The following is a 12,912-nucleotide window of genomic DNA, read 5'->3' on the forward strand; positions in this document are numbered from 1 at the left end:
CGGGGTGGCTGGCTGACGTTGGTGGGAGTGCCGGTCCCATATTCCAGAGCTGCCGTAGTCACAGGACTGGCCCTTTGGTCATCCCCCCCACCGCCCTTTGAGTTGGCTTCAAGTATGCCTTAACCTAAGCTCTGCATATGCCCCCTGACCCGGCTCACGCCGTCTTTCTGGCCGTCCAGTGCCCCAACGTTGGGTTATTTGTTACCAAAAAAGCTGTTTTTGGGGAGAGACGAAGCTCAGAGAGGCACAAAGTGGGGAAAGCAGGAATTTTAATGGTTGCAAGTTCGAGAGTGGGCCCCCACCCCTTTTAAAATAGAAGCAACCCTCCCTGGAGTTGGCTGCTGATTATCCACCTCTGGCCTCCCTGCTCCTTTTGGATTCAAGGGAAGCCAGGGGGGGAATTAGGGCTGTTCTCCAAGGGGGAGGGGGAGGGGGGAGGTGGCCCCGGGGGCTGCAGCGGAGCGAAAGTCTTGGGTGCTTCCCGAGAGTCTTCTGCGGGCCAAGCCTCCCTGCTGAAGTCTGAAGCATCCCGCTCAGCCGGGGCAGCCTCCTTCCAGCTTGCCGGGTGATCGTAATACGGTCTGTACCTGAACTCGGCTTTCGGTAGGCAGGAAGCAAAGGGATCGCAGCCTGGGTAAAAAAAATCAAGCCAAAACAGGGCAAACGTTAAGGACAGAGACGTTTTACCGAAGGCTCCCCGTGACTTAGGCCACCTGAGGAAATGCCGCCTTTATTCAGATAGGCGAGAGGAAAACACCTGGATAAAAGCTCTGCTTCTCTGCCCTACGGGCTGTGGAGGACTTCCTTCTTGTCTGCAATAAAGGAGCCAAACTAGCCAAGTGACCACTGAGAGTCTATGGTCAAGGAGGCCTCTCCCTGAATAACAAGCACCTGCAGGGCAGAACTTACTGCAAAGCTGCTGGGTGTGAAGCCCAGCAACTCGAAACGGTGGAGAAGGGCAGCTAGTCCTTGACAAGGCAGCCAGGCTTCAAACCAGGACGGGTCCCTGCGCATCTCACAGCCAGCGAGGCGAATCGACACAGGGACAGAGAAGGCTGCACGGCCTGCTTGCTGCCTTTTACACCCCCCTGGGGTCAATGGCTCCCTCTCTCTTGCACCTGACCACGATTGGGGGCCTGTCTTTTGTCCACTGAGGAGCTATCAGGCCACGTTTACTGCGGTTACTTAGTACACGAAACAGTCTCCGTGCCGGCTCCCAGGTCTACCTTTTCCACCAAGCCAAATGGAAAACACCCCGTTGAAGGCCCTTCCCAGCAACGGCCTTTTCTCCTGGCAGTCTTCATGCGCCAAACGGAGAAATTTTTGTTAAGTTGGCTCCACTGCTGTTCCCCAGGAAAGAGAGAAGAGTATGGTGGAGCTCAAGGAAGAGGCCTTTCCTCCTCCTGCGGCCTCCCCTTCTCCTCCTGAACTGAAGGGAACATGACGTCCTGCAATCATTCCACCATCCCCTTCTGGCTACTCTCAAGGCCAGCACCGCAGCCCTCTAACCTCCAGGGTGCTTTACTTCCTTCCACGTCAAGGAGAACATATAACACACACCAGCATGCAGAGCTTGCTGGAGGGGCAGGTGGGCAACATTGGGGCTTCTGCTGGGGGGTGAGCAGGGGCCAGCTGGCGGAAAGATAATGGCCTCAGCTCCGTAGGCTTCAACTACAGCCCTAAGGCAGACCGCTAGGATAAAAGTCCACTGCACTCACCCTCCATGCCCAGCCGTGCCACATTGGTCTTATATTCCATAAATTTCACGCAAGGTTTTCTCTTAGCAAACATGGCTGGGGACGCGTGCAGCTTGCAATTCCCTGCAGCCTGGGGGGAAAAATACCCACAAAAACTAGGCAGGCTGTTTCCCCAAAATTGTTTCTTTTTTGGGGGGAGGAGAGGGAGCACCCAAAACAACAGAAAATAATCAAGAGAGAGACAGCTCAGTAGTTAAACCACCTGAGTTTCCTGCCTCTTTTCATGTGGAGAGGAGAGGGAGAAAGAGCTGCCCACTTTTCTCCGGCCAGGCAGGACCCCCTAAGTCCCCCTGGGCCAGGACCCCAGAGGGAAGATGCCCCATGCTGACAGAATTCCTTCCAGACTGCCCTCCACCCTCAGCCTGCTTCCCTTCACTGCAGCACTTTCATACCTGCCACTGTAGGGATCAATCCTGGCACAATAAGCCTCCACTGGGGCAGAGACCACCACTCGTCTCCATGGCAGACCAGGTCACCTATTCACGGGGCTTCGGGCAACCGACCCTTGCTGCTCCCAGCACCTCCAAAAGTCCCAGAGCCATGCTACACCGTCTCCCTTTGCTCAGCCTCTGCCTGGGTCTTCCTTCTCCCACTCAGTCAAGAGTGCAGGAGCCACATTGGGGGTGTGGGGAGGTGTGTGGGGTGGGGGAATTAGTGACTCTGCCCTGGAGGGTCAGCAGCACTTACAGATTCTGGGGACATCTGGCTGTGCTCAAGGAGGCCCCCTCCTTTCTTGCCTTGATGGTTACCAGCGTCCCCCAGCTGCTCTGCCCTCAGGTGTCTCAGGATCAGTGAGCCTGTGGCCAGTCAGAAGTCAGTCAGTCCTGGCTGGGAAGCCTTCCAATTACATTCAGGTAGCCCTAACGCTACAACGGAAAGAGGCAAACCTGCTGAGACGATCTTGGGCTGGCGGCCTAGGCTTCTTCCCAAATCTTTGTCTTTCATGGGGATCTGAAGAAAAGAGGGGGTGGAAAAGGAAGGAAGGAGGGAGAGACTGCAGCGAAGACCAGCAGGAAAAAAATCCCAGGAGGTTTGCCTCTTGCCTCCTTAATTCTGCCTCTCCGGTATTTCACCGGACTCCAATTGACTCTGAGCCATTCGCAGCCCCCAAACAAAGCAACTAAGACGATCAAGGCAGAGACACAAGCAAGCGAACCAGAGAGCAAAGCCAGTCGCTGATCCCACCCAGCAAGAGGCCCCACAAAGACCTGACTCTTCTCCCAGGCTCTGGGCCAGGGTGGTTGCAGCCCCTTGCTGAGGATACGATATACCATAATATGTGAGCCATTAAAAAAACCAGATTCAGGCCAGGCCGTGAAAACAGACGATTGCCACTGCGCTGCTCGGGTCTTGCTTACCTTCGCTTCGGATCGGTCAAAACGGGGTGCCTTCTGCACAATAAAGGAGGCTGCTAATTTCTCCTTGGTCTCCTGCAGCGCCTTTCCTCTCTTGCTCCCCTGAGTCACACCTTCATTTTGTAGCCACAGAGGCAGAGGGTCCACCGGCTGTTGCCTTGCTCTGAGGAGGCCGTCATCTGTGCTCCTTGGTTCGCCTACAGAACTACAGCAGGGGACAATCTCAGCTCTCCTCCTTCCCAAATGTCCCCAGAAAGACCCTGTTAACAGGAGCACAGAGGTGAGGCCTTTTTTTCCTCTATGGACCAAAGATGCACCTGTCTTTTTCTCGGCATTTGGAGCCAGGTGGAGAGGACAGAGTCCACCTTCTGCAAGAGATGCCGCCTTACAACCCGACTAGGATTCTTGTTGGATAAGAGGATTAGCGCTTGGGTGTCCCGTCAAAAGTAGCGTTTTAAAAGGTTTAGTTTAAACCTTCAAAAGGGGAAACCTTCCTCTCTTTTTCATTTTTACACTCAGTTTTTTTTATCCTGTTCATATATGCTTTTTCGTATTCAGATGTGTATGACTCTTACTTTTAATACTATTTTGATTCAAGTAATACATTTTTTTTTCTTTTAAACTGGTTATCAATATAACGGAAAGACTGTTAAATAAGAACATGCGATGAAATTGCCAACCTGACAGATAAAAGTATAAAGCGCAATGAAGATGAAGATATGAGAATTATTTAAAGTTAAAAGAAATAGGTTTAGAAATGAGTTGAAAATTTATAAAATAAGCTTGAGGAAAGTACTTGAGAAAATGAATAGAAAACATGTAAAGTAATGATAAGATATGAAACTAAATGTGAAAGATGAATTTGTAATCAAAATCATGTTTGTATGGAAATGTGAAAACCTGGAATCCTGCTGTTCACTAAAAAAAGATGTTTTTAAAATGTGGAAAACTGAAATAATTTTTTTTACCAAAAAAAAACCCATAACGGAAAGACTGTTCCACAATTTCATGTGATAATTTAATTTGCTGTTCAAAAATGAGATGTAGTCGTGTTTCCTATAACAGCATCTAAGAGAGAGTGGCTGTTCCAAAGCCACCCAGCTTTTTAGAACTGACCTTGGCTTATTGTTAGCTTTTTGATTCAGCTTTGGATAACGAAAGTAGGGTTGACCTCCTGTAGGAACTTTATTTGACTTTTTTCTTTTCTGCAGAAAGAGATCGTTCAAATAAGAAAGCAAAAAACAACAACATCCCAAGCACACTAGAATCCCATCCAAAGCTCTGCAGGTGCCTCCCCCAATCCATCGCCCCCCAAGTCAAGAAGCTCCTAGGATCAAGGAATCGACGGAGGAAAACACCACAGAAGAGGCACCCTTGAAAGGCAGGCTGACTATTCTCTTTCAGCTCGGCCATTCTCCCCGGTGTTTTCGAATCTCCTTGGCCAAGGCGCTTCTGGAAGGAGGACCTCTCCCCTATATCTCAGGAACGCCCAATCTCTGCCTTTACCAGCAGTCCCGAAAGGCTCCCAAGCTTCAGGCCAGACCAGGAAAGCCCTCACCTGCTAGATTCCCCTCCTTCAAGCTAAGGGATGAAAAACGGGGGAGGACCTGTCAATCGAACAAACAAAAAGCACACACACACACACACACACACACACGCACATACCAAGGCACAACTCACAGCCCCTTGATGATCCTTGAGAGAGAGGAGATTTTCCAAAGGAAGTTCCTTCACACATATATTTTGTGGGGGCATCTTTCTAAAGGAGGGGGAGAAAAAGGGCCCACTTGATTTCTTATACAGTGATTCAACAGCAGTTTAAAACAGAAGCATTGCAATACTGAATAAAAAAAAACCTCTCTGCCTCCCATTTCTCCTCTCTAAGGAGGAAAGGAGCCACCAGGCTGCCTTAATTAAAGCTCCCTTGTGAAGGTTGGGCTCTTCACTAGCAAGCACCTCTCTTTCCCCGGGTCTCCCCAAATACAAAAGGTTTTGCAAGGTGAGAACAACAGAAGGAATCAGATATGCAGCGGCCAAGGCCAGCAAGCAGAGGGCGATCCTGCAGAGCAGAGCCTTGTTCACATCCACCCCCCGCACAAATGCAAGACTATACCAAATTATATTCATGGCATCACTTACACTCCCCCGTTAGGATTCTGAGACTTCAGGAATCTGGGTCGCTTGTCTGGAACCCACCGGAAAACCGTGCTTCCACAGGGGGGCTGGGGACCCAGTCTCTGCACCACAAACTCGGAGGGCTCTGTCACCTGCACCTAACGTGTCCATGCGAAAGGAACGACTCCTTACTATTTGGCAAAAGAAGAGCTGGAGATCACAAGAGGGACAAACGCTGGATTGTTCAAGGGTTAACAGTTCCAAGCTCTGCTGCAGTTCCAGAAAAGGCATCCAGGATGTTCTGCCTTGGTTGCTAACTGGCTAGTTCAGCGCCCCAAGAGACTGTTCATCTACAGTGAAAATGAGGTTTTACTCCTCGTCTACTTGGTTTCATTAATGATTGGGAAGATTTCTGAGACAATAAGCTCTTCCTTACCCACAGCTATAAATTCACAAGAAAAATGTTTCTTTGCTACAAATAGTCCTTGCTCAATCATAGTACCTGGGACTGGCAAACTCCACCTCTAAGCGATGGAGTCGCAGACATCATCACCTGGCTGTGCCAACCTAAAATGACAGCTGTGGCAGTTTCAGTTGTTATTAGGTTATTAATCCTGCACCGTTGCAGAAGGGCAAAATGTGCATCAGAATGCAGTACTGCAGGCAAACTCTGCACCCAGCCTGGAGTTTGATCCTGACGGGGCTCAAGTTGAATCAGCCTTCCATCCTTCTGAGACCAGTAAAATGAGGACCCAGATGCTTGAGGGAAATAGGCTGACATTGTAAACTGCCCAAAGGGTGCTGTAAGGCACTATGGGATGGTCCTATTGCTATCAACCCTCACCTCAAAGGACTCAAGGGGGGGCCGCAACGGGCAGAGTTTCTTCCAACATCATTGCAAGATGCATTTAGCCACATTCCTGAACACCGAATGCAAGAAACTTGAAGCAGGTTGGGTGTCGAATACGGTCTGGGTGAAGCCTCCTTCAAGGCCAAAGAAAGCACTTGTACACAACAATCCACTGAATTCACTCACTTTCTCAGGTTGCCTCGAGCAGGTGAAATTTATTGGTGGGAAACGGAGAGACTGAGATTTCATTCTGGAGTTCAGACCTGGGAAAGGATTCTTTTCTGAACTGAAATGCACACAGAGGGAGACGCACAATGGAGACCACGCAGAGGGCACAAACCCTGCCCAAGAATTCTGCCTTACTTCTGCATGATTGCAGATATATGCAGAAACAGCCTGTCCTGTTTCCATTGACCAGACGTGAAAGAAAATCTGCATAGGCCTTTGGGGGGGCTGGGGAGTAGGAGGAAATTTCCTTATAGAGCGCTGCACTATGCCTGTCATCCCAGAAACACAGGTAGAGGAAATCCAAATTTGCTGACCTCAGTACCGAAATGGCGGGTATCCAGCCATCATTCAGAATAGAATTTGAAACGCAATTTCTAGCTTCTTTGCTACTGGAAATTTTCTTAGAGCCGGAATCAAAACCTCCCACACATTTAACTCGTTCTCTCCGAGGATAGAGGAGGGGAAGGTCAACAATCTTCAGGGTTGGCAGTTTGTCTGAAATAAGGAGAAAGCAAATCTGTATTTAAAAAAAAGAGTGGGTTTTTTCTTTCTTTCATGCACATTGGCAGATCTATTGTTAGCAGAAGAACAATGAATCTGTTTCCTCTTTAATGTTATATCAATAAGCAAATGTGGCGTTGACCGTATTTGCTTATTGATATAACATTAAAGAAGAAACAGATTTCCATTTCGTTCTTAATCTTTTCCATTCACATATCTTAAAGTATATTATTTAATATGACTATATCAAAACATGATGTTAGGAACACATTTTCTCTTCTGAGTATCTTGTAAAAAACTTCCCAAAATGTTTGAAATACAGATTGACCACTGCCCAAATGAACACTAATATCTCTTAACAACCCGCTTGCTTAAATTAAGCCTTTTTGGAATGATTTTGAGTTAGCACCGGCTATGAAACCTAGTTTGCTACTATGGCCAGAGATGGATGTAGGAGAATAACAATGGCCCCACAGCTTATCAGCAAATTCCTAGGGACTGACCACATGACGAAGCATGTATTGCAACATACTTTTGCTTTATGTTAGGATTATTTTCCCCAAAACCTCAAGTGAAACAAATTTGCCTAAAGCGAAATGCCAGAGCTGTGAAAAAAATACCAGCCACATCACCCACAGGTACATTTTGGCTTAATTCAGCCCCTCTTTTATATAGCTCTTTCTTATTCCATGGTCAGGAACGGAAACAACTGCCTATTAGTCGGCTTTAGTGGCCTGGCATCTAATTTCTACAGAGCACTTCTTACCTTCCGATGCTGGGAAATCTCTTCCAGGTATGGCTACGTTCTTCAGCAAAATGTGAGGATGCCCACTTTCGATTCTCCGCATAGACTCCCAGCAGGGGGGATGCTGACAAGCGATCATATTGCAAACGGTTTCATCCCATTGACCTCCGATGTTGATTATCCCCATTGCTGTCAGCAACTTTCTGCAACAGGATGCAAGGAAGAACAAAACAAAGTGAAACAGCTGCTCCAAAGTGGCAGATTTACAAGTTTGGTGTTCAGAAAGCCCCCCCATCCTTCCGAAAACACAGTTGCTCTTCCCTTCCAATGCGATAACCCCGGGCATGACACAAAAATAACAAAGACGCAAAAGTAGAATAAATTCCCTTTAATGCCTCCAACTTGGCCTCCAATGTCCAATTATCCTCGGCTGGATGACAAACTCTTCAAAGAACAATCTAGGAAGGGCAGAAATGCAGTCCGAATCCAAAGTAATTAGAAATTTAAAAAAAAAACCAACACAAACCACACTGAAGTAATTAACACGGCAGGCCAGGATGATAAATGGCAGACTTTCAAAGGATAACGCAGCACCCACAGTTGGGAGGACGCCAAAACCCAGATAAGGCTCAACCAAGATAATCCACGCTTTGCTTCCAGCAAGGAGCTGTGTGCAAACACCCTTCTTATATTCTGTTCTCCTAGCTGCAACCAATGAAAGGATCAGGGCCCTTTTCTCTCCCGTAAGCCATGTTGCTCCCTTCTCTGTTCCTCCTTGCGTGCCCTAGGATGAAGAGGGGGTGGCCCTGGGTCTTCCTCTGAATGCCCAGCCAGACTGTGCCCTTCCCCTGTATCATCCACAGCCAAGGGAGCCACACTCCCACTCCCTATCAGCTGCTCAACCTCCCCCTCAGAATCAGACTCCAACAAGGGCACGACATCCGAATATAATCCAGTGTTGATGCAGACCCCTCAACAAAGTTCATTTGTGCTTTGGGGATGCTCAGCGGGCATCACTTTCTGCAAGACAGCAAAAAAGGGGGGGTTATTATGATGGGACCTCTTGGATGACCCTTGCAGTGGGTGTCTTTTTCCACTGTGATGGGAAGGGCAGCATGACCGAAACTATTGCACCTGTTGTCCAAGCATCCGTCTGCTGCGGGTGTAAAAACCCCTCCACTTTAGCTTCTTGGAAGAAGCATCCTTCATAAAGGATAATGATCACAATTATTATTCTTATGGCCATGGTCCCAGTGGAGGACCAGTCCTGGGGGAAGCTTCAGACTACAAACCGGGAGGACTGACTTATTCTTTCGCCTCGGGAACAAAACTTGGCCAAGAAACCCGCAGGGACCGTCTCGGGTTAAAAGAAGGAGTGGGAGGCCTGGGGGAAACGGAGCCCCGCCCGCTCCGTGGCTTCTCCCGAACCAGGCCGCGTCCGACCCCCCCACTCCGAACCCATCAAAGCGGCCCCCGGCGTGAGGTCTCGGCCAGGGCCCGGCCCGTCCTCCGCCCAAAAGCCCGCCTCGGGCAGGAGAGGGGCCCCTTTCCCCGACGCCCGCCGGCCGGGAGAGGAGAAGCGGCGCTTCGCCATCCCACCTGCCCGAGGTTAAAAATAAAAATAAACAAAAATAGGCGCCGTCGCTAGGCAACGACAAGCTGGCTCTCATTTCCGGCACTGCGCCGGAAGGCAAGCACCGGATGTGGGCGGGGAAAGAGAGAGAGCGACGGCAAATGCTTCGATGGGCCCCGCAAATGGCGCCTCGCTCATCCGGTTCCTTTCCTGCTGCAGAGGGGGCGGCGCCAACCAGGGCAGCCCCGCAAATGGCTCCTCCCTCCCTCCGGAAGGGGCGTGTCGGCCCCCGGGCGCAGTGCATGCTGGGCGAGAGGGCGCCGGCCACTGGTTTGGCTCCGCGCGTCTTTCGAGCTCCCCGGCGGTGAGCGGCGAGCGGCGGGCGGGGGCGGGGCCGGGCCGTGGAGGGGGCGGGGCGATGCGGGGTCGGCCTTCGGGCTCAGGCGGGACCCGCGATCTCGTCCCGGGTGGGGTTTGGGGGTGGGGTGGGGGGTGCAGGGCGGGTGCAGCCAGGCCGGCGGCGCTGCGGGGGTGAAGCGGGCTTAGCAGAGAATCCGAGCGGGAAGGGGCCTTAAAGGTCATCTAGTCCAGCCCCTTCCCTTGCCCCTTTCACCGCCTTCCCTCCCTCCTTCCACAGGCCGGCAGGATGGCTGAGCGGCCGGAGGACCTGAACCTGCCCAACGCGGTCATCACGCGGATCATCAAGGAGGCGGTGAGCCGGCGGGACCGGGGCGGGAGGGTGGGTTGGGCGGGATCCGGTTCTGGCGGTGCCGGAGACGGTCGCGGAGCCTTTCAGCCGACCCGCTTCCCTCCCCGCAGCTCCCGGACGGCGTGAACGTCTCGAAAGAAGCGCGGAGTGCCATCTCGCGAGCGGCCAGCGTCTTCGTGCTCTATGCCACCTCGTGGTGAGTTAGCTGGCCGGCCGCCCTGGCTTCCCTTCGGGGCTGCCGCTACCCTCCTTCCCTCCCGGAGGAGAAGCCCCCGCCGCGCCTAAAGAGAGGAACGGGCTGGTTTTCAACAGGGTTTTTATTTTTTAAAGCACTTTTTAAGACGACCGTGTTTTTCTCCATTAACAAATCATTATTAATCCTGTGCAGAGACTATCATGGAAATGGATAGTTACCGCTGGGGCTGAAAGCCTGCCGACTGCCAAGCTCGGCTTGTTTGATTTCCCTTCGTCTAGTTCAACGGTCGCCAGCCGGTGGGCCGGGGACCACTGGTGGTCCGCGAGAAAATTTTGCTGGTCTGCAGAGAAATGTCACACACACACACCCCAAAGCAATTAATCCAGGCTGCGCAAGAACACAAGGCTTGCATCGCTTGCATTGCAAACAACATGGGGTACTGAGGGAAGGGGGGAATGGGCAGAGGGGGAACTTGCCCCACTCACCCCACGGGCCTGGCCTGGGCACCGGGCTGCTTCTTTCCGCTTCTTTCTTCTTCTGCTTTTGGCTGCATGCAAAGAAAGCAGCAAAAGTATTTCTTTCTCTCCCCCCAAACTCCACCAGAAATTAGTCTTTGGCACCCTGCAAGGCCTCCTGCTCCAAGAGGCTGCAAAGACTCATTTCTGGTGGAGTTTGGGGGAGAGAAAGGAAGACTTCTGCTGCTTCTGCTGCTTTCCTTGCATGAAGCCAAAAGTCTCTCTCTCTCTCTCTCTCTCTCTCTCTCTCTCTCCCCCCCCCTGAGCTGATGGTATCCTGCGATCCCAAATAAAGAACGATCAATCGGTAGGATAACAGGGGTGGGGGATTTTCCTGCAGACTTTTGGGGGGATTTTCCCAGGGTCTCTGCGGGATTTAAAATTATGAGTTTGGTGGCCCCTGAGGCCCAAAAGGTTGGCGACCCCTGGTCTAGTTTACCAAAACGGAAGTGGAAAACTTTTAGGTATGACGGGGGACACGCGTTTATTTGCTTTTATCTTTTTAAAATTAGCGCCAACAACTTTGCAAGGAAGGGGAAGAGAAAGACACTGAATGCTGGAGATGTTATTTCTGCCATGGAAGAGATGGAATTCCAGCGGTTCGTAGGACCTCTAAAGGAGTCCTTAGAAGGTAAGTGCACCTTGGTTGCCTTCTGCACTCCTTCTGACTCTTCTCCTTGCCTTCATTTGCTTCTTTTAAGCTACTCGTTTGCCAAAGGCCAGTGCAAAGTTCTAAACACACTTGGCATTTTTTGTTTAAAAATTATTTCAACCCAAACAAAATCAGGAAAGATACCAATATGCCAAATATGACTTGGCATCAGAAGCAAAGAACCAGAGGAAACTTTTCCAGCCCCCAATTACCCTGTTAGAAAGTTTGCTGCGTTATTGCCGGAATACTGTTTTGAGATAGGCTATTTTCCCTTCATAAAAAGATGGTTGTGAAATGGGTTAGAAATAAAGATTTCAGCACTGAATGGCTTGCTCTTTAGACGGACTTCCCCCACAAGGGATACCCGTTCGTAGTTCTTCACGGATATCGGTGAGCTCCGCAGAGCCACCCTTCCACAGAAGCTGCAACAAGGCGCAATATTTTTGCCCCGTCCCTTAAAGCTCTTCTCTGCATCACGCTGACTCGGTCGCGTGCCGAACAGCGGGCACAGCGCCTCGTCAGCCTTCCGCTTTGCCGGTTTTGTTTAATGCTGTGTTTGTTGGTCTTCTAGCTTACAGGAACGAGCAGAAGGACAAAAGGGGAGTGTCGGAGAGTAAGAAAAAAGACAGAGAGAAGAAGGAAGATGCCAAAGACCCTGACAAGAATCGGGAAGAAGAAGAAGAAGAAGAAAATGAGGAGGAGGGAGAGAGGATGGAGGAAGAGGAGGAGGAAGAGCAGCAGCAGAATGAGGAGGAGGAGGAGGAAGAGGAGGAGGGCGAGGAGCAGCAGCGAAACGAAGAGGAAGAAAGGGAAACCTGAACCGTCGGGGGGGTGGAGGCAGTGAGGAGAGAAAGCCAACGGTCTCGGAAACACAACGGTCTCCTTTCGGGCTGGAAATGGCTCGGCTGTTCTGGCGGCACCTCAGGGAAACTCCTCCTGGCCGTTTCTCTCCCCGGTTGGAAAGAATGAAAGGGTGACATCTCCACCGCTGCTTGGAAATGCTGCCTGAAAGGGGCACCGCTTATCTTTCCCTGTGGTGGTGCTGATGCTCTTAATTTCGGCTTTAAAAGAGTCGGACTTTCTCCCCCCACACAATGCGTTTCTCTTCAGCACTTCATTGAATGGGGTTTAATTAAAAGTCACCTTTGCAAAAACCGCTTTTGCTCTTGGCTGATTTACGCTCCGCTTGAGCGGGAGGGATCGATACTCCCGAGCATTTTATTTCTACCCTGTTTCCTTCAGTAATAAAACGGACAATGAAAGAACAAGTGGTTCCGGTTTGCTCCTGTTCCATTCGCGCGACGAAAAAGGGACAAGTGAGTTAGAAAATCTTGAAGCCTTGCTGACTCCTGGATTGTTTTTTTCTCCCGTCAGCAAATCACTTTTGCAGGGTCGGTCTTTCCTGCTGGGGTTGCATTTCCAGTCTTCACTCCCAAATGTGGAGAAAAATACCCTTAAGCTAAGAAAAGGCACTTTAGGCTATAAAAAGCAAGTCAGCTGCTGGGGTCTTGGCGGGGGGCGGAGGGTAGCACCATTCCAAATGCTTCTGCAGGCCGCCGCTTCTGATTCCAAAGTATTACCTGAGCCAAATTCACATCCGTCTCTCCTCTGGTCCAGGAACCCCTTTGGGCTCCGCGAAGTTAAAAAAAACCTTCTCCCTCCCACACACAAGAGTTTATGGACTCTCAAGTGGTTGCGGAAGTATTGGGAGTCCCT

The 12,912-nt window shown here is 50.6% G+C and overlaps 2 protein-coding genes across 8 annotated transcripts; one reads left to right on the forward strand and one right to left on the reverse strand.

The window, feature by feature from the left end:
• Positions 1-252: 252 nt before the first annotated feature.
• CUNH9orf43 (chromosome unknown C9orf43 homolog) lies at positions 253-9,234 on the reverse strand. 7 transcript variants are annotated; one of them, XM_087918782.1, is made up of 12 exons: positions 9,151-9,234; positions 7,573-7,754; positions 6,620-6,800; positions 6,264-6,363; positions 5,252-5,385; positions 4,778-4,871; positions 4,229-4,317; positions 3,116-3,317; positions 2,645-2,708; positions 2,445-2,554; positions 1,719-1,827; positions 253-630 (listed from the first exon to the last, which is right to left on the reverse strand). In XM_087918782.1, the coding sequence occupies exons 1-12, from the start codon at positions 9,219-9,221 to the stop codon at positions 380-382; spliced, it is 1,587 nt and encodes a 528-aa protein (XP_087774908.1). In that variant the 5' UTR covers positions 9,222-9,234; the 3' UTR covers positions 253-379. The 7 variants fall into 7 exon arrangements, with proteins under 7 accessions (XP_087774908.1, XP_087774910.1, XP_087774907.1 ...); XM_087918784.1 differs by lacking the exon at positions 1,719-1,827; XM_087918781.1 differs by lacking the exon at positions 9,151-9,234 and having other exon boundaries at positions 7,573-8,836.
• A 38-nt stretch (positions 9,235-9,272) lies between these two features.
• Positions 9,273-12,464, forward strand: POLE3 (DNA polymerase epsilon 3, accessory subunit). The gene is made up of 5 exons (XM_026712405.2): positions 9,273-9,488; positions 9,762-9,836; positions 9,944-10,029; positions 11,057-11,175; positions 11,768-12,464. The coding sequence occupies exons 1-5, from the start codon at positions 9,294-9,296 to the stop codon at positions 12,013-12,015; spliced, it is 723 nt and encodes a 240-aa protein (XP_026568190.2). The 5' UTR covers positions 9,273-9,293; the 3' UTR covers positions 12,016-12,464.
• The last annotated feature ends 448 nt before the right edge of the window (positions 12,465-12,912 follow it).

This window comes from Pseudonaja textilis, unplaced genomic scaffold (genome assembly GCF_049901715.1).
Source record: "Pseudonaja textilis isolate UNSWEBS1 unplaced genomic scaffold, rPseTex1.2 PTEXCTG46, whole genome shotgun sequence".
In the NCBI taxonomy this organism is placed as follows: domain Eukaryota; kingdom Metazoa; phylum Chordata; class Lepidosauria; order Squamata; family Elapidae; genus Pseudonaja; species Pseudonaja textilis.